A 27,395-nucleotide genomic window follows, 5' to 3' on the forward strand; every position below is an offset into this window, starting at 1 on the left:
CTAACCAATTTAATAAGGAATTAAATGTTTCACAACCACCAGTAATATTGTTGACAATACGAACTACCAAAATTAACTTACTCAAGATGTTATGGAAGGGCTACATGTACATCAAATACCAGGTGGTGTAGGATGACCTACACATGTACATGTACGACAGTGCTAGGTCCATAGGACTAGGTCGGTCACTGTAAATCAGAATTAAACATTTAATTTAATACTGAAACTAATCATTATAACGTAAGGCTGTTGACTAAATATGATCAAACACTCGCTTTTATTGAGGTGTAAAATGTTCAAAAATATTGATATCTCTGAACAATATGCAAAGATGCTTACAAGAAACTACCTAAAGCAAATTAGAGTTCAACAGGACATAGTTCCATAATGTGCCTACAAAACCGCAAAATGCAGATCTCAATGTGTACAATGTATAATCGAACAGTTATTAAAGGAAAATTAGAAAATGCTCACTCACCATGTGTCCACTGCCACCATGCCATACTGCCGAGTTTCAAACTCAAATTTTACAATAGCGGGACTACACCTGAACTAGGCTACCAGTAGCTCACAACGTAAGTTAGGAGCACTATCAATATCAATGTGTGAACTTCACACGGAGATGTGTATCCCACACTAATGCAATGCAGTTTGCAGCAAAGACACTAACGTGACATAGAGAAGTGCACCTCGCAAGACGAAAGGCAGAAAAGCAAAGCTACATGGCAAGACGCACTATATATAGACAAATGAGCCAAATAACTTGCCCACCCCAACAGCAGACCTCTAAATATGGAATAGATATATAACTCCTACAAACGCAACACCACAACTTACAATTTATACAAAGCAGCTCTGCATACCCACAGAGCTAGACATTGTGATGCATGGCGAGAGAGGGCACACTTCAACTAATTATAAAGGCGCACTAAAAAAAGTGACATTAAACCTGACAATACAAAACAAACTCTGGGGAAACAGTTTAGAAAAAAAAAATGTATTCAAATCAAAGTTGCTCGCGGATGGGGAGAGATGGGAGATTCATAATTTTATACACAGAAATACTATATAGGCCTATGCAGCACGATCGTAGTGAGCCTTTCGATGTCTCACTGTGCATTGTACGTGTACATGTGTGTATACATGTCCGAACCCTAACCGATCCGAAGTACGGCAAAAAATTTCTGAGCCGTGTCTGAATCGAACTGAACCTTGACACATACTTGCAGCACTATTTGATGCGGAGTTTGACTTTTTTTATTACCTTCAAAGAATAAGGTATACCTGACTGAAGTTCAAATAAATTTATGTTGTGTGGATATTTCCTTTCAGAGACGATAGGTCAAGTGGTAAAATGAGGCAACCGTGTTTGGCATTTCCCGTCACTTCCATATAAACTTATTTATTTCCCAGTCTAAAAATGCTTAAAGACGAACATTGATCTTGTGGCGATGTCTTTTTGTCATGAAGTACCCACTCAAAACGTTTCTGAAGCTAGAGAAATGTCTGTAGCCTAGAATGTAGTTGATTTTGCGTCTCTATCACAAGGTGTTAACCACTAATCCTTACGGCCAGCCAAGGAGGGCTGACCGGGCCCACTGAAGTTCTCCTTGAATAGGATCTATTGTTCACAACTACGGCTGTGTAAGCCACAAACTCCACTGTTCTCAGGGTTGCTTGTGAAGCTAGACAGTCCAGGGCAGGCGGTTCTTTTCAAACCGTTGAACTGTCCCACACCAAAACACGAACGGAAAGAAGGGGGATTAACACCAACTGTTGAACTGTTTCTAAACCGTTTGTATTTTGACCTTGCGCCTTACTTCAGCGCAAGATTAGTAGAAGAACGAAAGAGAAATCGGGTACTTTACGCTCTGTTATTTGTTTTAAAATATGCCTAAGAGTCCGGATATGAAGTACCATTTCATAAAAATTGTTCAGTTTAAGTGCAACTCACGTGACTTCAACTTAAAGGAGCAGTGTTTCTGCAAATGAGTTTGTAGCCCATTGACTTTGTACACGTTATCAAGCCGCAATTTTGGTAACTTAGCGATGCTTGATTATTGACAAAGTGATGGTCAACAAAGACCCTGATGCAAGATTTATTGAAAATGAATGACGTCATTATGACGTCATGACCATATTTTGTGTTGATTTTTGAATATTTCATTTTTCCCTGTAGGTTTTGTACACATTTTTGACTTGGCATGAAATCTGTAAACTTCAAAGCCCTTTAATCTCCTGAAGGACATGTCCTATCTGGTTGAATTTTTGAAGATAACTAGAAAGGAAATGTTACAGACAAAAGTAGACTTCCTGTGCTGATGACGCCATCAGGGAATTAATCATGTGACGTTAAATGTGCACTCTTTAGGGCTCTGTATCTCCTGAGGTAGATGTCCCATCTGGTTCAAATCTTGCAGATATCTTGAAAAGGGAGTGCTCTAGAGGAATATGTACCTGATGTGATGATGACATCATCAATGTGGAGTCAAATAATATTTATTTCAAGGACATTATTTCCTGAAGTACATGCCTATATTCTGTTGAAACCTTGGATCCAAATGGTCATATTGACAGATTTGCGCCATCGCGTTTGTGCAGTAGATAGATTGTTCAACTTAAGAAAGGGATGCGAAAAAGCCCTCTGTTCTGTTGGCAAACAGACAGATGACTTCTAGTCGTCGTCTTCTTCTGAAGACCCAAATTCCCTTTGTTTTGTACACGTTTCTTCCACCACCTACTTCAGTCCCTTAGCAACTTTGGATCTTCATCAAACTTACATCAATGAAGGAAACTTATCCAAAGATGTGCACAGAACAATAATGGGAACGTCATCAAGTGATTTATTATTGATTTTTTAATATTTATTTCAGCCCATTGACTTTTTACACATTTTCATGACACTACCGGTATTTTGGTGATTTTGTAATCAAAGACCCTGATACACAGATATGTCCAAATTTATGACGTCATGATGACGTCATCAATTGATTTTTTATGGATCTTCATTTCAACCCCATTGACTTTGTACATGTTTTCGAGACATGATTTTGGGCACTTGGCGATATTCAATTGTCATCAAAGCTAAGGCAAAGACCCTGGTGCAAGAATTATATAAAATGGACGACGTCATGATGATGTCATCACCTTATTTTTTATTGGTTTTTGAATATTTTATTTTTTCCCCATTGATTTTGTATATGTTTTTCAGCAGGCGCACTTTGGGACACTGGTCAATAAAACTGATTTCATGTTTGTGCACACTCATACTCCACCACGTAATGAGGGTCCCAGAACACGTGTGTAATCACGACATCATCAGTGGTCATGTGACATGAAATTAAAGGTGCAGTTTTTCTCCATAGGGATTGTGCATGTTTTTGCACTACACACTACTATCAAGCTTAATGAGTAGTCCTCAACTTCGACCACGAATTACTACCAGAATGAAGAGAAATCCGACTAAATTTTTCCTTCCATTCAATTCCAAATATACCCAAGAGTCAGAATATCAAATAATATTTCATAATTTTTCTTCAGTTTAGACACAAATCTCGTGACATTGACTTAAAAGAGCAGTGTTTCTGGAAACGAGTTTCCATCGACTTTGTAGACGTTTTTGCACAGCAATTCTGTTTACTTTGCGATGTTTGATTGTTGACAAAGTGATAACAAACAAAGACCCTGATGCAAGATTTACACAAAATGGATGACGTCATGATGATACAAAAAACACCAATTTTATGACGTCATGGTGATGTCACCTTCTGATTTTTTATTGACTTTTTAATATTTCATATTCCCAATAGGTTTTAGACATGTTTTTGTTCCACAGCCAGTCTTCGGCAATTTTCTTGATCTGATTGGCTGTGTATTGGGTGTGCACTCTTTAATTCCCCCCAGCTATAGAGGGTCTGAGAACATCATCATGACATCATACGGTGTCACCTGACATAACATTAAAGAAGCAAACTTCAAGGCCTAATACATGTATCTCCTGAAAGACATGTTTAATTTGGTTGAAAGCTTGCAGGTATCTAGATAGGGAAGTGCAATAGAAAAAATTGACCCTGTGTGATAATGACGTCATCATGGACCAGTCACGTGACATAAAACATGCACTTTTTCAATCAATGTATCTTGCAAAGTTTAAACTTGTAAACTTTAATTATTTGTATCTCCTAATGTTCAAAAGGGTTCGAATATTTGTTATCATGAGGTCACCAAAAACATTATTTGAGACTTTGGGAACTCTTTGAGTGGTGTTTGAGTAAGAAGTGAGAAATCCAAATGTGGTGCTGTCTCAATTGAAGGAATGCCCTTTTCTTAAGCAAAAGAAAATGTGAAAAAGCCCTTTGCTCTGTCCTTAAGACAGACAAAACTTTTAGTTTCTTCTTTTTATTCCTCTTTTGCCCCAAATCCCCTTTATTTTGTACAAGTTTCTTCCAACACCGACTTTAGTCCTTTTACAACTTCGGATCTTCATCAAACTTACATCAATGAAGGTCCCTAGTGTAAAGATGTGTCTAGAACAATGACGTCATGATGACCTCATCAAGTGATTTCTTACTGATTGTTTAATATTTATTTCAGCCCATTCATGTGTACTTGTGAAGACGAGCCGCAACCAAATAATTGACTATGGCTGCAATTGATACACAAGACATGGAAATTGGCTGCATTCGCTTTCTGTACGTGTGTGTGTCATTCTTAGGCGTGCTGGTCGAAATGGCAGTTGGCTGCAGTGTGCTGGGGGTCACACTGACCAATTACAGGGCTCCTCATTATTTATGCCTGAATAGCAGGAATGAAAAGCAAAAGTGGTTGGGTGCCAGTGCATGTGAGCTCGCTGTCGCAATGTGAATGCTTTCTGTTGAGGCTGCAAATGGGTGCAGACAGGCAGCGATCTTTGTCCGCATCCACGTGCCGCCTCAACACCAAGTGTTCACTGTACATCGGCGCGCTCACGTGGCTCGTCTTTGCAGGTACACATGTGAATCGCAATGTCTCTTGGACACTGATCGGTAAATGTTTGCACCTTTTTTGGGAAAACGGCATGGTTTTGACCAATTTTTTTCTTGGTACCCAGAACCAAAAGATGTAAGCTACCATACATAGAAATCTTAAGAGAAATGGAACAGCATTTCTATGGGTTCACAACTAGAATAGAATCCCTGTTCATGCCATGTCGAACATCATGTAGAGCCTATGGTGAAAAAGGCTCATTTTCTGAAGGCTTCGTGGGAGTGGAGTGGACGTCGGACCCCACAGTTCTGGGGGTAGAAGTAGCTAGGCTGCAAGGGGCCTACGTGTACCTGTAAGGTAACAGTTTGTGTGACATTCCAACAGTGTTTTAGCCAGGATTTGAAAGGTGGTAGCGCAATTTTGTTACAGTCCAAAATTTGTGCGCGAATTTGAAGCACGCAACACGAACATGCAGCGCGGAGTCCCTTACGGCTGGGATACAGGGCCTGCGTAAGGGACCTGAAAGCTCTGCCTATTTTAGATGCTCTCTGGTGGTCTCTAATGAATTTCTGACATTTTTTGATAAGAGTTTTTGCCTTTTCAAACAAAAAATAACAGCCTTTGGAAAAAAAATTAAATTGTAAAACTATGTGCAATTGTTGTTTTATATAGTGTGATTAAACAGCCCTGCAGCAAAGAAGGGAATAATGAGTAAGGGAACCTGCCTGCCCACATGGATGCGTTTGAACCAGTGTACACATACTTTACTGCAGCGTATTTTCTATTTGGGACTTGGTTGATGGGGTTAAAAATGGGAAAAGGCTGAATTTTAGCTCAGAATTTATTTTCAGGATCTAGATTACACAAGCATTGAATTAAGTAGTGCACGGCTTGATTTGCACTGCCAGGCCGTGCTTGAAAATATGGGCCATGATTTCACAAAACTGGCCATGCAAAACACAGCTAACATGCTGCATACCAACCCTTTTATTTTAATGGACAAGCATGACAAGTCCCTTTTCTCTTATCCATTCGACAACTCACACACTAACCCTAGGCCCTAACGCTAGCCCAGTTATGAGCCAGGCATGGACACAGGCCTACTGACATGACTGATACATGCGCATGCCTGATCACACCATCCATGCAGTGATGCACATATCATCATGTCATCACACCGCATGGTCACACGTGATGGGAAAGTCACATACGTTACAAAATACCTCTGACAGACTGATTTCTGGGGAGTCAATATTTCTTAAAATAGGCCAAAATTTGATTTTCCTCCTCCCCATTCCAAAACTTGTCATAACAAATTAAAATACCACACACATCCAACAAAAAACTGACAAAATACCTCTTGTGATACTGCTACTGCGGAGGCCATGTTCGCTGAGAAATCCAATATGGCGGCTAGTCACGTGATACCGGCGAAATTTCACGGCAAGCGAGCCCGCACGCGCGGGTACGGGTACGCACGCACGCGTGACATCGATACTCGATCCTGCAATGCACATAAAAGATTATTTTACGAATATGGTAATAGTTATGAGTCAAAACCTCCTGTGAAATTCTAGTAGAGCCCACGAGTCTCATGGAGTATACATTTTTAAAACTGAAGGTTTTTTTCAAGTTCGTTTCACAAGGCACTTTTTTAAATTCGTTTTTTTGACCTATTTTTGGAAACATTGTTTTTTAATTGTTAGTTTGGGGAAAATCGCTTTTACGAGAACTATTTTTTTCAAACTCAGAAAACCATATCTCATAAAAACGAACTTTGAAAAATATACTTCACCTTATAAAAGTGCATATACTTCAGATCATGGCACTTGTGGGTATTTCGTAAACTTCTGGAAATTTGCTCCGTCGAGCAAATCAGTTGCTCCTTCCTCCATGCTGGTACAAACAATCAGCGGAATCACTACATGTTTTGTTTTAAATTTACTTTACTTAACACGTACAATTAGTTAATATTTTTTTAAATTTTATTTTAAAAAGTGCTAGCCGGGTTTTCGGACCAGTAGGGCTGGAAGAACTCCGAGTCAGCTTCACCGGCGGCGGAACGATCGGGATGGGGGGGCAGTTGTTAGACCATCAGGCATCAGCTATTAAGAACTCAATCTATCGAGCCCAACCTAATTATAGGGCCTTCAAAATGGGGAGGGGGGGTCAGGTCCCCCGGTCAAAAAGTGAGGCTACTGACGAATGTTGATCAACGTGTGGTAATTTATTTTTTTCAACGAATATCATCGATTTTATTTTACGGCAATTTATTTCAAATCAGTGTTTTTTTATTAGACTTTAGATCAATAAAAGATTTATGGTGAAGTCGTTTTCGGTAACGCAGAGGAAAAGGTGAAACATTCTATCGGCTCCTGTTTGATTTGTGCATTAAGAGAGCATTGTTTTCTCATAAACCGGCAGGATTTCTCAATTGATTACCCTATCCCGCTCTCCTATACCGGCTACGTGAATACATGTTCGTACATGTACATGTACATGTACGTTCTGAGGACGTCTGTAAGACGTCTGGAGACTAGGTACGAGACGGAACCAGTCTACTGAAGGCTTGGGCAGTTGAAAATCTGGAAACCACGGATAACCTTTTGACTGCGCCCCGGCATGTGCGTTTTGGAGGAAGTGGAAGAAAAAAAGGAAGCAGCGGGAGGGGGGGACAAGAGGAAAAGAGTGAAAATCACCAATTGGCTTGAAAATATCTCAGATATTTACTTCTTGCTGCCGAGTGCTTAGTGCCCACCCACCCAGCTTTGCCGCCTCCCGATGCCTACTGAGGCCTACAATGTTCTCGGCTCGCTCTCATGCATAGGCCTGTGACGCGGTATAGTTTTACAATGAAGCCTGATAGGGTAAATGAATCTGGAAAGTGCTCTTATCCCTTTCTAGGAATATTCGTTCAATTAAAAGACAAAATGGCGATTGCTTAAACGACTGTGGCCACAGTTACATTCACTGTTTAGGGCAATTAGCATGCGGATGCCCGATTTCATGGCGCTGATAAGCTTAACAAAGGCTCTGCCTTTTTCAAGAAGAGCAGTAAGCACGGCAAAATGCATGCTTACCTTACAGGAATAATTTGCTTAATGAAGTTTCAATGTGGGAATCTCTATGTGCGCCCAGCTGTGAACCAGGCCAACTGAAGCACCGCTATTCTCTGCTGAAAAGCTCTATGAAATCGCTGCAGAAGCGAGGATGCCGACGTTTTTGTGCATTCGACTAAAGGTCTAAAGGTCGTTCTCGTAAGATTCAAACAAACTGGCAGCAGGACCCATTTAAAAGTGAGATTCATATAGTTCCGTTGAATCTCTAGAGAAGGCATTTCCATGATCTAAAAATGAGCGGAAATGACAAAGTGGCCTTTGAACACATGTACGTATACATGTACATCTGTTTTGTGATTGACTATCTGTGTAGACATAAGCGCAAACTTGCTGTGGAACTGCGTTATTACGTTAGGGTTGCGCATGTACCCAGTACGAAGCTCTGAAAGTGCCATCCTACTTGTTGAGATCCTCACATATTTCATCTCAGGATGATGACATATTACGGGCAATATGGAGACACCATGAGATGTTTTATCGCAGGATGGAGACATCCCGTGATAATTTATCATGGGATGACGACATCGTAAAAGTGCTATGATGACATTATTTGTCAATGGGTGCCATGACAAAACACCTTGAAAACAGGTGGCCTGATATGGTAGTGTTTACAAAGCATTGTCCTGTTGCCATACACGATATTATTTAGATGATGTCTCACCGCCTGTTACAAATTGTCAAGTTTAGACATCACACTTGCTGGATGTCCCTGCATGGTGACATCATGGACTACTGATTATCGTCATTATCTAAGGATGTCATCGTCCAACGTTTCTGATATTGTCATGCCGTGATAAATTATCTCAGGATGTCGGCATCTTGCCATTATTATGTCGTCATCCCGAGAAATCTCAACAAGTTGGATGGCACTTTCAGAGCTCCGTACAAATCGCCAAACGGGGCCATGATCCCGTTCTTTACATTTCATTTCAAAGCACTTTTTCGTGTGCACAAATTTCTAGCTTATGGTGGCGACATAGTAGAGAAAACACACCCGTGTTGAAAATGAAGCGTTCCATTTCAGCGACCAGCATAGTGTACATGTACATGTACAGTACAGTGTGTATGTACACGTGCTGCGCGCTCTGAGGTTACCGGACCAAAAACACACACATCCACACACGTGTGCGTACCGATCTCTTTACCCTTGGCCTTATTCACATTATGCACGTCCTGATGCACGAACTAAACTGCAGGTGCCAGGATAGGATGAGGTCATGTTTGCCGAAGCGTCTCTGTACGTAAAAACGTGTACAGAGTAAAATCTGAGCGGACGTGTTTTGTAATGGCGACACATTCATGCTATAGTAAACGCATCCTGGCAATCCGCTTCATCGAGTGCCGTACTTCTACTCCAAGAAATAAGTTCGTCTGTAATAGCTGAAGTGGTAATATGTTTTCAGGGCAAGATGCCGGTCCTCCGGGCCAGTGGGAAACCAAGCAAATTCTAAAGTGGATGCAGGGAGACGACGAATGCAGGGAGGAAATCAAAAATCGGATCATGAATGTCATACGAACGAACGATTTGGACGGGCACACGTTGAAGCAACTGGCCGCCGAAAAAGATGAAATACAAGATCTTTTTCCCGCGCTCAAAGATAGACTTGCCTTTAAGTCATTACTACGGAAACTCTTCAAGGTATGTCAAGATGATCACACCATGGGGACTCGAGGCAAACAAACCTGTCATTCCTTGATTTCAATACCTTCTTTACAGTAACTAGTTTTACTGAGGTATGGCTTCATGTTATGTTAACCCACGGGTTATTAATGGTGTACATACCCCAGGTAGATCTCGGCTGAAATGTTTGTCCCCTGGGCCGCTCAAGTTGTGACACGTTATTAGGCCTACGCGTGTAAATGTGGACAGCAATTGGACACTTTGGTCTTGAATTGTAGGCCTGATTATCAACTAATAAACTAATCATCTGAATCTTAAGTCGATTTGACTCCTTTAGTCATTTTTAGCTGTTTCAGGTTTGGGGCACTAGTTGCGCTCGAACTGAACAATGAATGATTTGGACTTTCCAGTTGGCCATTTCATTTATCATCATGGAGGGAACATTAACATGCAAATAACTTTACGAAATTTCAATGACCATACATGTGTACGCTGCGAGAATCGCAGCCAACGGTGAAATGTAAGTAGCTATGAATTAAAAAATGGCAAACTATATAGGGTTGTTCGAGTGTAACTGAATTGCACACGTGCGTTGTTAAAAAATACCTCTGGTCGCACTGTGATACTTCGTTTCTGAACTTGCCTCATGATGTCAACTTTGGGAATCACTGAGTTGTTTTATTTCTTTTGTTATCAACAGTCAAACAGCTACGACAGTGAGGACCTCGTAAACGTGCATGATATAACGTCACCTCCTTTTTTTTTTAAAGGAAACAGTTTCATGTCCGGACATTACTGGTCACTGCACTAACCCTATGAGACTGATCTGAAAAAAAATGCTTTCTTTTTAGTAGTAAATGTTTCAATATTGTCCGTGCTAAATTTGACTTTGTAGGACATGTCATCACTTTCTAATGGCTAATAGGTTTTAGTGTAAGGGAAAAGTTAGTGAAGTATGTATAAACGTCTTACCTTTTTATTGCAATACGACGTTTATTTCCGTATTGGTGAAGATCAGGAAAGTAAACAATAGCAGTATAAATATATAAATCGAGAGATAATTACAGAGTAACAAAAACAAGAAATACACAAATAAAGGGACAACCAATATCGATATGGGCTTTCAGAAGCCGGGACGCTTGTATTGAAAAGCCGTGGACAAAACGAACTTTACACAGAGACAACAAACAACAAAAGATTGACTTCGGGGAATGAGTTATGAACTGGACTGATACATGCAATATTGATTGTTAAAAGATAGATCCATTTACGAGCATAATCACATTTTGGACTTAACTGTACCAGATATTTTCAACGTAACCGCTAAATTTCAGCTAAAAGGAAAGCAGTAATCAGTGCAGTGATTGAAGGTGGTTACCCAGTATTATACTGCAACCTTCCCATGCGATGGTTGTCAAATATTCACGTTCAAACCACTGAAGGAAAATTTTTATTTACTCTGCAGGGTGAGGCCTGTTTTGACACATGCATGCAAAAATAGTGATTTTTGGTCCAAAGCTCTTTTTGCGGAGGGAAGGTTGTAACATTTTGAGACGATATTTTAAAGACCTAAAAATAACTGACGACTTCTGGACGCTTTCAAATGTAGGCTTAGAGGGAGAAAGGCATGAAGATTTCAGATTTTTCGGCATATTTTTGCATTTCAGGGTTTAGCTATTACAAGTAGGCCTAACCCACAATGGTGAGCGCGTCAGCATCTGTGACACGATTATTCCCTTCACAAAAAAGTTCCTAATTCCGTTTTCCTTTCTGAAAAATAATGTTATATTCAAGTATACTCAGATGTTATGCGATACATGTAATCAAGGAGTGAGATGTCGGAAATCATCGACAATCAGTCAAGTATTAAATGACACCTTGTGTTTGAAATTAAAACCGTTCGTCTTCCATACCTTTGATGGTGTTTATGTGAATACCAAGTGGTATTTTCCTCAAGCTAAAGTGTTTCTGCTGCTATTATGAACCATTTAGTTAAAGAACTCTCGTAACCAATGCTAGAACAAGATTATTCAGGTAGAAACACTTTGGAAGTATTTTATATATATGAAAAAGACCGACACTTGACTTTTCCTTGCCGTAAAAGCATTTATGTGCTTGTGTGCATAGCTCATGGATTACCTGGATTCATTTCTAAAAATTTTTCATGAACTTTTATATATACTCATACTAACTTATACCTTATATAACTTATACTAACCTTGTCGAAATCGGGACGATTCACCTGAGTGGACCCGGACGGGATCAAACATTAGCCGTCAAGGCGTACCTTCTTGGCCGCAGGGTACACCTCGGGGTTCCATTTCCTGAACGACTAGAGAGCATCCCAACCCTGATCTCGACTAAGTGCAATTAGAGGGACCAACATGTAATAGTCATGTTTAGTTCTAATTGCGCTGTGGAATGGGTTGCTTAAACATCAGGTTGGACCTGGCTCCAAAAGGCGGCCTGCAGTATACAAAAGTATAACGGGGAATGTCCGGGATCCAGATACGTTGGAACAAGTTGTAAATAAAGTCACTACGTGCAGTCTGTCCTCGATTCCTGCATTCGTTTGCTCAGGGCCGATATAAATGGTGACTTGTTCTGATTGTTCAGTAATTTGTCAAAATTGCAATGCCCAATATGAAATAGTCAAGCGTGTGTTTTAGACCAAGATCTTGATAGACGGCAAAGTCAGATGTTGGAATTGCATGCAGTCCAGTTGAAAGACCGACAAAAGAAATGATGGCCATCCGAGCAGAAGCATGCACCACCCCCAATCGGTTGAAAAGAGCCATATTGGTGGGGAGTGCTCAGTTTGTTGGTACATGTGAATCGCTACCACAACGCGTGCATTTCACAGTCGTTCGTGAACTGGCGAAGTACCGTTCCCACCAAGGGTGCAGTGTCCCAATTCAAGGAAAATTCTCCGCCAGGCGTAGGCGCACAAAAAGTACCCCACAGAGATTGCTTCGAAAAGAGGGGTCTGTTTGGGCCACGAAATGGTGAGATTGTGTCAGTATGGCCCAGGATCATCTCTGTAGATTCAGGGGCACCCATCTGGGGGCAAAGCAGACAAAAATGGGATTGAAAATTAGTCAGAAGAGCCCGAGGAAGGTGAGGGATGTCATTTGAAAAATGGCCGCTGGGAAGGCTTGGCAACATTCACTTTTGGGGGGTGAGTTTGTTTTGGGCGGATAATTAAAAACTTCATCGGTTAACCTACTAAAAATTGAAAATCAAATGAAATCTGAAGGACCGCACAACACATTGTTTTTAGTTTGAGAGGCCTCAGGGACTTCAGTTGCCTGTCATGAGGCTCCAAATTTGGTTGATTTTACACTATTTTCAATGGAGCTTGAATTGGTTCAGTGCTCCCCTAAAGGACCCTCCCTTGCTAAGAATATTGCGCCATCTTGTGAGTGATTCCACTCGGGCCTGATGTAGACTGCAGCCGACCGCGTCGACGGTTGAGGATGCGTTATGCCTACCGTGCACAACTTATCCAACAGACCAATATGGCCGTTTCACAATAATGCGCCACCAAGAGTTTGCAACACGTTGGCCAATCACAATGCGCGAAATTTGTCGACCCAATGCGCGTTTCAAAAGGGTCGACAAATTTCGCGCGTTATGATTGGCCAACGTGTCGCAAACTCTTGGTGGCGCACTATTGTGAATCGCCCGTATTGGCTGAGTTCGGGCGGCTTGTTCTCGTATGATAACCCTCACCCTCCTCAATCATTCACCTGTTGGAGGACTGAGGAGTGTTAGGGTTAAGGAACAGCTCGAATTTTTTGCGGGTCGGTCACTCGAACGCTAGGAACGTACATCCGGTTATCGCTACTAGTTACTTGTAGCATGCAAGCAACATGCAACATGGCGGCGTCCTTGTACATTCTTCGAGAGTTAATGTCTGGGCCAACTTATTTCCCATTTAAAAAATCATATCTGTCATGGAAAATTATTGATGTTAATTGTGCAAAACTTTCCATTCTCTCCAGTTTTGTAAGCCATCTCGATAGTTTTGAAGCTTTCCAAAAATCAAATCTCATGAGTTTTCCCGTGTGTTCGTGTAAAACCCTCATGAGGAGGTGGTGTGTGAACCTATTCCGGGAACAGTGTTCTTGGGTCATGTTCCCGCCGTTCGAGCGCGAGATCTCGAGAACGCGAAACCCGTGTCAAGAACAGGCCGCCCGAACTGAGCGGGACCAAGTGAGGGCGTATTTTCCCAGCAACGGAGGCTCCTATGGGTGCACTGAACCAATTCAAGCTCCATTGAAAATAGTGTAAAATCAACCAAGTTTGGAGCCCCATGGCAGGCAACTGAAGTCCCTGAGGCCTCTCAAACAAAAATCAATGTGTTGTTTGGTCCTTCAGATTTCATTTGATTTTCAATTTTTAGTAGGTTAACCAATGAATTGTTTAATTATCCGCCCAAAACAAACTCACCCCCCCAAAAAGTGAATGTTGCCAAGCCCTCCCAGCGGCCATTTTTCAAATGACATCCCTCACCTTCCTGGGGCTCTTCTGACTAATTTTCAATCCCATTTTTGTCTGCTTTGCCCCCAGATGGGTGCCCCTGAATCTACAGAGATGATCCTGGGCCATACTGACACAATTCCACCATTTCCTGGCCCAAACAGACCTCTCTTTTCGAAACAATCTCTGGGGGTACTTTTTCTACGCCTCGGCCTGGCGGAGAATTTTCCTTGAATTGGGGCACTGCACCTCTTTGAGTATAGTCTACTAATTTGAGCCCCCTTGAAAACAGTGTAAAATCAGCACTGTTTAGGGCCCAATAACATGCATACCAACATCCCTGAGATTAATGAAACACAAATGAAATTATTGTCTGGTCCCAATCTTTCAATTTCTTTTCAATTTTGTGTAGGTTATCAATTACATTTTAAATTTAATTATTCCCACTAACAAAATCCCCCCCGAAAAGTGATTTTTCCGAAGTCTGATTGCAGCCATTTTTCAACTGGCAACCCTAAACTTTCTCAAGCACTTAGGAAAATTTTTCAACCGTAGTTTTTAACCATTCTGCTCTCATGTGAAAGCTCAAAGACCCATGCAGGGAATTGATCCAGGCAACGATTTGCACAACCTCACCATTCTGGTGCTAATCAATCTCTTTTTTCAAAAGATACTGTGGGGCACTTTTAATGCTAATGAGCTGCGGCCAGAAATTCTCACTTGAATTAGTGGACTGTACTGCACCCCTATGGTAGGAACTACTCTTGGCTGATTCACAAATGATTATGAAATGCACGCGCATTGGTTGTGTCACTACCAACGAAATGATCAATCCCCAATAACGTAGCTCTTTTCAACTGATGAGTGCTTGATAGGTGCTTCTGCTCAAGGCGGATAGGTCGAAAGTTTTCATTGAAGGGCACATGTTGAAAATGTAGATATCACAATGTGCCAGAATAATCGATTTCGTAATGCAATAACCATTTGTGGTATTTATTTTATACCCGCCAGGAAGGAAAGCCAGTGTTGTGGGCAGAGTCATCTACCACTCAGAAACAGCCGCCGTTGTCCCAGCTAAATACAAGCCCATCAAGCTCACATAGGGGTCACCAGTTCACTGCTGGCCCACCTCATTTTCCTGACGTAAATCCTGGGCCTACTCATTTCCTTCGCAAGGACAGTTTCCTAGTTAATACATGTACTACGCAGCGCTTGGCTGTACTGGATGTGAACCATCGACCGGCGGAGAATAGGCCAGGGATGACCATGCATTTCAGTACAGTCACGCCGTCAGAAGTACCATCGGTGCATAAGTCAAACGAGTTCGAACCAATCAACACTACGGCACCAATTCCTTACGAAATGCAACAAACTGTGCATTCAAGCAAGCACGCCAATACAACCACGCCAATTTACTGTCACCCCACAAAAACTGGGCTTGGCTCTGATCAGCCTGAAAAGCACTCGGTTAGCCAAACTACGACCCTGACACCTGTCACGCTATCTGCCATACCATCCCTCTGTCAGCCTGCTAATCAGACTGACTTATTAGTCTCAAACGCGACACAGCCATCTCCAGGACCACAGATATCATCCGTCACATCATACGCGGTCAGAGACAAAACCACAAAAAATCTGCTCTCCATTCACAACCCAAGCACTAATCGGACACCGCATGATCTGACAGTACAAACAGCCTCAACAGATCCACTGGCATCCATGTTGACTCACCACGCAAGGAGCATAAACTACCCAGCACCCCTCCCTAGATTTCCATTTGACCTGGATAAGACGTTGAGGTCATGTGCGGGGGGCGTGGCTATGTCTGTGCGTAGGAGGGTCATTCGAGAATCCGCTCGTTTTTATGTCAGCATCACCAAGGGACGAAAGATTAGTTCCAGTGATTATGTCAACATTGGACGTACAATAATTGGAAAATACCCTGGGCTTGCTTATGAAGATGACTATATACCATGGGTATTATGACAAACTTCCCAATTTTGGTTTGGTTTTCCTTTGTTAGCCTGTAGGCCTATACTGAATGTTTTCAATTCCATTACAGTTTGATACGGAGGGTGACGACTGAGAAAGAACGAGCTTCGACTTTTGATGAATAACACCTCATACATGCACTTGTGACATTTACATATTATTTACTGGGGACAAAATAACATGTTTGAAACAAACAAACAAACAAACAAACAAACAAACAAACAAACACCCCAACAAACAAACAAACAAACAAACACCCCAACAAACAAACAACCCAACAACCAACAAACAAGCAAACAAACAAAGTTTTTAATTTAAATTTTGTTTTATCGAAGTCTTTCCAAATGAAACTAGAAGCCACTCGAGCTTAGACTTGGAGTATACTGAAAAGAAGGGGGAAATAAGCAAATAATTGAACATTATTAATGACAGTGCGTTGCCATTCGAGTAGGGCCAACTGCGATCAGATGAGCTGGATTTAATTACAGTAATATTTATGTGAGATACTGGCTAACGATCCCTCGGTCAGAGAATGTGGGCTGGTGAAAATGTATACAAATAAAGGCGGTGAAATGTAGGTATATTACAAGATTTAGTCTGTGCAAAATGTTTCCTTAGAAATCCTTTGAGGGTAGACCGAAAGTGCGTTGTAAGAAATTGGTATAACAGAGAAGCAGTCGTGTGGTATTATGTTTTCTTCACGGTTAAATCTATCTTTCAAAGGCCATTAATTGTTTCTGTTTCTTCTTTTGCTCTGCAGTTTACATTCAACAAGCGCTTAAGCCAATCCATCCGGAACCTCCGTCGACGTCTCAAACAAACCAACGACAAGTCGATGTACGACTATCTGGACTCTATGGAGGGTCCCCTGCCTGTCCAAGTCATCGCGTTGGATGACGGAGAGGACTCTGAGGATGGCAAGGGTGTGGACGATGTGATTGAAGACGAAGGGGGATACGGAGAAGGGGAGATTATTCTCATCAAAGATGAGACAGAAGCATGACTCAAGACAAGTAGCTATGAAGAAGTGCTTAATTTGTTATTTTTTTTCACTCAACTGTTAAAAATGGTTCTGGGCGTCAGTCACTGCACCAACCAGAACTACTGTCATCCACGCCGCTTGACAAACAGTCACGCCTTTGCTCGTCGCACAGCATCACATATCATTTCCGTAGCTAGGGCATTTCCCAAGGAGCAACCATTTTCACAAACAGCTTTATCTGTCCTTGGTTGCTGGCAATTATCACTGCTAAGTCGTTGCGCCTTTTTACCTATGTTTGTACATGTACAGAGGATATGCCGGCAGCATTTCTTCCGCAGGGATACCCATGAGTAGACCTTTTCTTTAAAGTCCCCCTAACAAACGCACTGACAGGGGAAATGACTGTCGTGCATAAGCTCTATATTCACGCTGCTGATACCAATTAACCATTCTGTAGTAGTAGGGAACGGTATTTTCCAGACAAGACATTCCTTCCCATTCTCAGGCCAGGAGGAACCAGCAGGGGCCTTCCCCAATCTAAGGAATTCCCCCAAATGCTTGCGGCCGCACACAAAATTTAGACACAACTTACGGGACAAAAGGGACTTTCCAAAACTCGTGACCTAAAAGGGACTTGCCCCTTTTCACGAGACCTTTGACCTTCAAAACCTAAAAAAGGAACTGTTCCGCTAACTCATGACTTCCTCGTGATTCCCAAACACAAAAGCGGAATCCCGCCCCCCCGACTTTCCACTTTCGGAAAAAGTAGCTCTACACCGAACGCTCCGAGAAAAAATGAAATAAATTTTTAAAATGTATATATAAATAGAGATATGAATAGAGAAACCAACCCGCAACGCTGCCCTGTCTTAGCGGTCTTTAGGCGAGTGAAAAAAATCGTTTCTAGCTGACTTTGTCAAACGATATAACATTACATTACCGCCACCCGCTAAAAAAAGTCATTCAAAGCCCGAGCTCGTGAAAGCGATTCAAGAGAGTCAATGGCAATTTAGAAATCTCACGAGACAATCATATCGTCAGCTTTTAAAAATAGCGCAAGACAACAACATAGAATATACGGCCTCGGGGACAAAAGGAAAAATATTGCGAACAGACTTGGTCACCGCGATTAAAGCATACATTAAGCCGCAGGCAATTGAAGAAGTAGACATTTGAAGAATTAGGCAATTTAGAGGCAACTATAGAGATTGGGAACTGATACGTAATTTCTTTGCCGACGACTTGATTCACTTTTTCGATTTTTACAAAAAGTACATCGAAGACAAAGCACTAGCCGAGTTTAAAGAAATCGGTTCATACAAGTTACAAACGGGAATAAATGTTCAATTCAAAATGGAAAAGCCCGGAATCGAGACTAAACTCGGCGTTTTACATTTACTAGTAAAAACAACGCGGTCTTTTTTCTAAACAAGCAATTAAAGAATCGTTAAACCAGCAAATTGCAAAACGTCTAGAGGACGCGGAAGCTCATGAACAGAGAGGATCTGGCTGGATGTTTGCTAAAGTAGTCGCGTTTTACATAAACGTGGTTAAATATAATCCAGTCAGGGCTACTTACATTCCGTGGCCAAAATATTTGGCAGTAAAAACTGCAATGATCAACGTTCAAAACAAAGAAGATTAAGAATGTATTCGCTGGGCGTTGAGAGCTGCTTTGAAGTTATATTCAGATTACGTAAAGCATCAGTTGGAAATCAATCCAGATTATAAAATACACGAGGAGTGCACCTCGACTTACACGACAGCTGACGATTTAAATTTCGCAAATGTATACTTTCCAACAACCGTGTAACAAATTCCACGCATCGAATCGCAGAATAACTTGGCAATTAACATATTGGTTATACAGAGAAAGAAGGCACTTACGTGCTTTACAAAACTAAACGCGCTGACGAGCCAATTAATTTACTGTATTTTACTAAAGGCGAAACGAGTCATTATTGCTGGATCAAGAGCTTTTCTCAATTAATGTGCGACGCTACTGAACACACAGCGAAATTACACTGGTGTTTCAAATGGCTGTCTCACTTTCAAACGCAAGAAAGACTAGACAGGCACCATATAGACTGTAAAGGGATTAACACAGCAGCGTATAAAGTGGAACTACCAGCCAAAGGCAAAATATTCTCAAACTTGAAAACTATAAAAACAAGCAGGATGCCCCCCTTCGTAATCTACGCAGATTTCGAATTTGTTTTGGAGCGTTTGCCACCAAAAGAATTAAACACGGTTAAAACACAAGTTCATAAACCATTCGGGTATTCATATGCAGTTGTCAGATGTGACGGCATTTGTACCAGTCGCGAGACCTACAGAGGCCCCGACGCGGCCTTTACATTTGTAGAATCGTTGTCTAGAGAGGTCGCCGAGATCTAGTCTGGTCGCACGAGTTGCAAAAGATCTACGAAAACTGTAACACTACTGGATCTGCGAAAGACGCATCGTTTCAACCAAAGAATCACAATGCCGGTGTCAAGTCCCGGATGAGCCGAAACCAAAGAGCGAAAAAGCCGCTTTTAGTTCAGTAAACGAACGAGGTTTCAGAGACTACATTTGTATGACTTGTGAAAAGCCCATCAATAAATTTTGCAATTGTAATGTCAAGTTACGAGTAGTGCCTGGTCAAACATGTGTTTCCGTAGTGCTGCACAACTTGGAAAAATACGACGCGCATTTAATTATGCAGGGTGCTCAAGCGTTTGACGACAGTAAAATTAAAGTCATCGCCAAAAACACCGAAAATTATACCTCGTTTAGCTTTGATCAACTCAGGTTCCTAGACTCGTTTCATTTCATGGCAGTCTCACTCAATCGATTGGATTAAAAATTGTTTGCTCAAAGATATCCGCCTGCTCTTTGACGGGTTTCCAGAAAACAGGGGTTTACTTTTAGGAAAGGAAATTTACCCATACGAGTATATCGACTCGTTTGATAGATTTGAACAGACAAGCCTGCCTCCTCGAGCTGCTTTTTATAGCTCGTTGAGGCAGCAGTCCGTTACAGAATGAGACTACACAAGGGCTCAAAATGTGTGGCAAGCTTTCGGTTGTCAAAATATCGGGATTATCACGATTTAAACGTCGAGACAGACGTATTGTTACTAGCAGGCGTATTTGAAAACGTTCGCCAAGTTTGCAAAAACCATTACGGTTTGGACCCGGCCAATTATTATAATTCGACTGGGTAATCGTGGGATGCATTTTTAAAGCACTCCGGCATCGAATTGGAGCTTTTGACCAACTTTGAAAAGCACCTGTTTTTCGAAAGGGCCAAAAGAGGCGGCATTTCGAGCGTAGAGGCTAAGCGCTATGCCAAAGCAATAATCCCGAATTAAAAGACTACGATCCAAATAAGCCAACGTCACATATAATGTATTTGGACGCGAATAATTTAAACAGCTGGGCTCTGATGAGTCGTTACCCTTTAAACTTTTTCGATGGATTCAAGACGTAACAAAATTTACCCCAGAGTACATTTCGAAAATTTCCCCCAAAGCGTCTAAAGGCTACATGCTAGAAGTGACTTTGGACTATCCAAAACACTTACACGACAAACACAACGATTTCCCACTGGCACCTGAAAACATCTCGATCCCCAACGACTGGTTCTCAGTGTATCAAAAAGACTTGATAGCCAACGGTGAGCGAGTTACTTCGATAGGCAAGCTCGTATCCACTTTGAGCACCAAACACAAATACGTAGAGCACTATCGCACGTCACAAAAATATCTGGAACTCGGTCTAGAATTAAAACAAGTTCACCGAGCAATGTCGTTAAACAGGCGCCTTGGATGAAAAGTTATATCGATAGAAATACCGAGATGCGTAAATTAGCCAAGTCTGATTTTGAAAAGGACTTTTTCAAATTCATGAATAACTCGGTCTAAGGCAAGACGATGGAAAATGTGCGTTACCGCATGGACGGGCATTTACTGAGAGACCTTCACGACGCTGACAAATACAAGAAGCTAACTCTTAAACCAAATTATAAAGCGACTACGCCGTTTAAGGAATGTGATCTTTCATTTGTCGAAGTGTTTCGCATAAAAACAAAGTTAAATAAGCCAATCTATTGCGGTGTAAGCGTGCTAGACTTGTCCAAGACTTTAATGTACGATTTTATTACAATACGTTAAAAGCGGCTTTCGGTTCAAACGTCTGTTTATTATACACTGACACGGACGGCCTGCTCGTTCAAAAGTACGTGCGCAAAAAGCGCAAGTTGTTTGACTTACGCAATTATCCAACGGATCACCGGCAAGATGAAAGACGAATTTGGAGGTGAACTGATATCAGAAGCAATCTGCATTAGGCCAAAAATGTATTCGATTTTAACCGAGCACCAAAATTTGAAAAAGGCTTAAAGAGTTACAAAAATCGTAACGCAAAAACGGTTGTCGTACGAACACCGTATTTGAAAAAATGCAGCATTTTAATAAACAGCAGCTTTTCAGGTCTGATTAGCATCTGCTATTCACGGTGTCGCAAAAAATAAAAGTCTTTCGGCCCTTGGACACAAAGCGTTGTGTATTACCAGACGAAATTGGCACTTTAGCTTATGGACATTATCAAGCCTTTCAAGCCGGCAGTAATTCGGTGTCTTCGGGTATCACTTGAAGTTCCTCTCTCACGAAACTTCGCTTTGGACCGTCTAATAAATAACATAAAGTAGGACCCGTTTTCACGCGCTTGCCATTGACCCGTTTAAATTGACTCTTGCGTTTCTCAATTTGATAAACGTTTACAGACCAGACTGGATCGGTAGCCTTTTGACGGTACCGCCTTCTTGCTTGCCTGGATGATATAAATATCTAACTAACACGTCTGGGGGAAGTTCTTTTTGGGTTTCCCTAAGAGGTGCTGCCGGCGTTTGTTTCACTCGATTCAACTTGACGGCTTCTGCGGGTTCTTTGTCAATTAACTGAGTTTTTTCCTTGTTAAGTGATTTTATTACTTGAGGCAGGCGTTTCACCCATTCCACGTTTCTAACACCAACGTTTAACATTTCTTGCGCGTATTGATGGCCAAATAAACGCTCGGCTAAAGTGGGATTATTAAACCGTTTTACTATTCCTTGCGATTGCTGTACGCCGGGTTCACCCACTTGAATTGCTACCCCGTGTTTTGTCATCAACTTTTTAAATTTGCCGTTAAATTCCAATCCAGCGTCTATGATAAACTTTGGCCAAGTCAGAGGCGACCTTTCGTAAATTTGTAAAGGACATCGAAGCTCTAACTCCTCAAGACCAGGAAAAGCTTTTTAATTTATACGAAGTACGCTTCGGGAAAGAAATCGTCATTACTTTGGGAAATGCGATTCTAAGTTTATACACGTGTCTTTTAGGCATTGCTGCACCCATAGAATTTTTAGGCTTCAACGTAGATTTGAAATCGGAATAAGACCTAACCAAATATTTAAACAACGACTCAATTATAAGTCAAACGACGAGTCACTTCTTGAGCGAGCTCTGTTACAAACATGGAATTTATCTTTCACCCTTGGTAGCCACTTTAATTACGACAAAAACATTTAACCACCAATAAAATCAGTGTATTATAAAATAAGATGTCAACAGAACTACAGCAAACGACAGCACCGACTCCTGCCCTGAGTCCGGTAAAAAGCCAGGTACAGACGGTAACCAAAGTTAAAAATCTAAAGCGAGTAGAACAGGGGAAACGCCTAGCCGAACACAATAAAAAGATGAAACAGCAACTGGCCAAGATGATATTAGGCGAGTCCGAAGCCGAAATAAACTCGGAAAATAAAATTTATAAAACCGTTTCGGAAAATAGAGATTCAATTTTAGGCGGCTTGGCAGTTGGGACACTTGCATTATTTTTCATTTAAAAAAACAAGTCAACGCCTGCAAAAGCTCAAATGACTCAAGCAACATCAAAAGTTCAAACGACTGTACCAGCACCCGAAATTTAAGACTAAGAAATTTTAGACATGGAATAAATTTTTAAAATTAAGTTTAAAAAACCTATATATTAAGAATGAGTAACGCTAAAGCTATAGACGTAAATGGCATCGCCAATACGGTTTACCACGGCGCCATAGTCAGCCTAATCTCCATGGGTTATGCCATGCTGAGCAATAAGCTATTTAAAATTAAACCGCCAGATTTAAATAAATTATCGGTCGAAGACGCGATTAAATTCACGGCAGTGTCAAGCGGTGCATTATATAGCCACGCAGGGCTGGCTCGTATCGCAGGGCATCTTGCCGGCGAGTTTACCCACCACTTAAAATCAAAATAATAACCGGTTTATTTTAATGTAAAAGTATTATGATGGCAGAAGGCGGATTTGACACAGTAGAAATTCAAACTGTTAGACAGGAAAAGCAAATCAAGACGATTCGCAAGACCTGGCCTTATTTAATACAACGCAAACGGAAACGCCGTTTTGAAGAAGAGGGGTTATCTTTACCGTTGCTCCAGATGTACCTTTTACTGTTGCTCCAGATGAGGAACGAGAGACTTTTGAAACTTTAGATATTGAAAATCGATACGATAAATTAGTTAAAGATGTAGACCCCCTACGCGAAACAGACCTTGCAAGACAAGTCAGGCTAATGGAACTTAAACGGTTGTTTGTTGAAGATAAAGTGGATGATTTCTATGACGCTATTGAAAAAGAAACTGGTTACGAGCCGTTAAATAGAGATCCAAAAATATTTAATCTACTTTAAAGATCGTCTGTACGTCAAGTGTGAAGGTAAAAAGTTCTTCTTACGTATGAAAAAGACAATAGTCGATTTCTTAGTCTAGAGACAATCAGGAATAAAACAAACGTAGATTTCATAAGACGTGCCTTAGGTTTCCAAGACTACGTAACCGATAAAACAAAAGCAGAAAAGAAGAAATTGGTCGCAAACTCGCGCAATTGCACCCCAAAGGCATAGAATTAATAGAACTACCCCAAGAAGCCGAAGGCGCCAAATATAAATCAGGCGAGACTACAAAATTTAAAGGCGTTTTTGCATATTGTAACAAATCTTGAGATTGCTTAATCGATTGTTCCAGGTCAGGCTCCGAGTTTATTAAAGACTCTACTATGGTAATAAACTACCTTTGAGCGTCTTATCCGGTATCATGGGTTAAAGCGCAGTTCTTTGTTTGAGCCTGAGCTCCAAGTAACGCGTAAAACGTAAGCTCGAATCGACTCGTTTACCTTTGTTATTCCCACGCCTGTCAAGCTTGATTTCTTTGGTATAAAATCCCACCAAGCCAACGTGACTGTGTCCGACAGCGAAATCCAATTTACGGTGTAAGTACTCGCATGACCAGAGCCTTTAGGCGGTTTAGCCCTACCAAGACCCATGTAAGTGGATCCTGCATATTTGCCATTTGTCACATGTAAGTCGTGCGCGTCGTAATTTTACCGGAAACCGGTATTATAAGCGTCGTCGTAATAATAAGCCGTGCCCAGTCCGTTTGATACGTTGTCCCTCGTTTGTTTAAAAGATTGATTTTGATAATAGACAAGTGTCTATAAATTTGCGATGATTATAATTGTCGTCACTCGGAATTGCCTTCCCGTAAAATCTGTCCACAAATTTCTTCAATCTTTTGAAGCAGGTAAATTTTTGTCGCGTTTGATTCGGTTTGATACCCAGTTAAATCTGGATACATATTTGGCTGATTATCTGTCGTCATCTTTTAAAATATACGTGTTTTTAAAATGTCTTCCTCGGCACGGTTAAATAGTCTAACTGTAGTAAAATTGTGCCGTCTTTGTTGTTTATCAATTCTTGTCGCCTTGTTTCTCAACAAAAAAATGTAATCTCGTTTTCTGACCGTTTAAAAGTGACTTGGCGCTTTCACTCGGGTCTGATGTGGTGCACAATACATACGAGGGCTGTTCGTTGAAGAAATTAAAGTGATTGTTTATTTCACGGCAGTGTATCCAAAGTTCGTCAAAGGGATTTATATTTATCTTTCCCTTGTAAATCACGTTTTGCACGAGTCTACCTTTCGGCAGGTTTAAAAGCTTGCCGACTTTTACTCAACTTTAATCTGAGTTTTAAATCCGTTATCATAAATGTCACCAAGTTTGACTTTTCGTGAAGTTTAAAACTCACGCCGGGAAATGGGTTTAAAATAAAATCAAACTAATCTACATTGTAAAATCCGGGTGGAATGACTACACTTCCTTGTTCTCCAGCGTTCACAAAATCTGCGGCGTTTCTCATTTGTGCAGACGATGCATCACTGCAGCGTTTGAACCAGAGGCCGTAACTAAAATTGTGGGCCTGGGTTCGGTTTGAACGGCTCTGATGTGCCTAGTTCTGTCTTCGGTGTTGTCGCCTAAAAATCCCTCTTGAATAAATATTAAAGCGATGCGACTGGCTTGTTCATAAATATCAATTTATGCTCTGGTTACAAGTATAAGATAAATTAGCGCGTCGTCTTTCTCTTTATCTGTTGCTTCGGCTGATATTTCTCCTTCTCTTGAACGTTGATTGGTTAATGTTTGTTTTTGATTGATTGTTGAGAGTGTCTGTCTCTAATTCTGAGAACGGCACTGTTAGTTCAAGCGCTTCTATAACATATTTGTTGATAGATGATACCTCTAGCGTTGGGGGCAGTCCACGCCTTTGTCTAACTCCTTCGGGCCCCCTTGCTGCAGGACGCCATTCTCCTTGCGTTTCCCATTCAATTTCGGTCGACTTTGTATTGTTAAAATAACCGGGCAGAAGCTTACTTTTCTGACTTTAATCTTTTTATCGCCTTTTCAATTGTCGATTTGATTATCTAATTTAAACATCTGCTCGCTTTCGGTCAAATAAAAAGTGTCAGTCTCCATTTATAGTAAAAGGGTTTTTAAAAATCTTGCTCGGCAAGTTGAAATTTGTTAACGGCGTTGTCCCAGTGTTTCTCGGAGACTTGAAACAGGTCTTTTGCGGCTTTTGTGGGTTCTTTTGTCACGTCTTGGTAACAAACGGAAATTAAAGCTCGTAGCGGCTTGCCTCTGGAATTTTTGCCTGCTAATATGTTGTTTACTTTATATTCGACGAGTCCCGCCTGTTCGGCGGTTAAACTCGATGTCAAGTCCATGAAGAATGTTACTTGTTTTCCATTTTGGCTTTTTATAGTCAAAACGTTGATTATATTTGCCGCCTATGTTTTCTGCCTCGTCCAAATAAATGCGACATGATATAGGTTTTCCCGGCTGAATTATTTAAAACAGCATCCAAATTCATGAAAGTGCATTGACCTTCGAGCGATTTCTCGAAGCCTGTTACTCCCATGGTTGATTTTCGAAACTTTGCGCATTCAGTTTTGTTTGTGGACGTTCAATCTTGCACTTTCAAGGATTCAGTTTAGTAACAGTATCATTCAATGTCACGATGCACAAGCGTCACTCAATTTCGCCCTGGGTGACTGGGAGGTGGATTCCTACACAAATTTTACTTTCATATCCGTCAATGGGCACTCATATTCGCAATTTCAGCTTTTCAAAGTATACGTAAACCCTAAGTATTGAAGAAAAGAGTTTCTGTATAATTATGATACGTGTACAGTTCCAGAGACATCTTGATCGCTGGCGATATTTGCCCTGGATCTTTATTATTCCCAACCTTTTCATTTAACTTATACTTGTATACTTTTGTTCTGTTAAATGCTTATGGGGATAATATCGTGTTGTTATTTTTTTTAAGTTGAAAATTTCGGATTACATGAAACCAATTTTGTTCTTTCTTTTTATAAATTTTCAAGCAGGAAATATACGAATTATAAGATGACTGCTGAAAAGATTGAGTATTTGGTCATTGTTTTAACAATCATTTTAACCAGATAAGAAGAATTTGATCATTTCTTTTTCTCGTTTTAAGCAGAAATAAAGACGTACATTATAGACAAGAGGTTCTCCCACCAAGGTGATTCTAGTGTTAGTGTATGTTCTTCTGCGAGTTAAACCCCTCTTCAAACATTTAAAATTTGTAAATTAGACTTTGATGAAAAACATTGCCCCGATGTCAGAACTTGCTTGCCTATTCACGAAATTGCATGCCTATTACGAGTACCACAAAGTGACCGTGCGAATTTGACTTCTGTTCTTGGGGTTTCCTAAACTAAATAGCGACTCAAACTTTGCTGTTTAACAGGAATTTGCAATCGCGTGCTCATGGAGTTAAAGTTAAATTGAATGATTATTTTGGCTGATTGAACGTTGATCTGGATCGTCAGTCAATTTCGCGCTAA

General features: G+C 41.0%; 1 protein-coding gene across 1 annotated transcript; it reads left to right on the top strand.

Annotated features, from left to right (window-relative positions):
• Positions 1–9,288: 9,288 nt before the first annotated feature.
• On the top strand, positions 9,289–27,074 carry LOC147795069 (uncharacterized). The gene is made up of 3 exons (XM_087132285.1): positions 9,289–9,723; positions 15,199–16,164; positions 16,940–27,074. The coding sequence occupies exons 1-3, from the start codon at positions 9,478–9,480 to the stop codon at positions 17,180–17,182; spliced, it is 1,455 nt and encodes a 484-aa protein (XP_086988411.1). The 5' UTR covers positions 9,289–9,477; the 3' UTR covers positions 17,183–27,074.
• The last annotated feature ends 321 nt before the right edge of the window (positions 27,075–27,395 follow it).

Source organism: Acanthaster planci, unplaced genomic scaffold, assembly GCF_054643075.1.
Source record: "Acanthaster planci isolate LZ-2023a unplaced genomic scaffold, COTS_SCS Contig186, whole genome shotgun sequence".
Lineage (NCBI taxonomy): Eukaryota > Metazoa > Echinodermata > Asteroidea > Valvatida > Acanthasteridae > Acanthaster > Acanthaster planci.

What these genes read in the sequence shown, in the direction of transcription:
- LOC147795069 (XM_087132285.1), top strand. Translation starts at nt 9,478, where the DNA reads ATGTTTTCAGGGCAAGATGCCGGTCCTCCGGGCCAGTGGGAAACCAAG. An exon ending in TACTACGGAAACTCTTCAAG is followed by an intron (nt 9,724 to 15,198) that starts GTATGTCAAGAT and finishes TATACCCGCCAG; the next exon opens with GAAGGAAAGCCAGTGTTGTG. An exon ending in AAGATGACTATATACCATGG is followed by an intron (nt 16,165 to 16,939) that starts GTATTATGACAA and finishes TTTGCTCTGCAG; the next exon opens with TTTACATTCAACAAGCGCTT.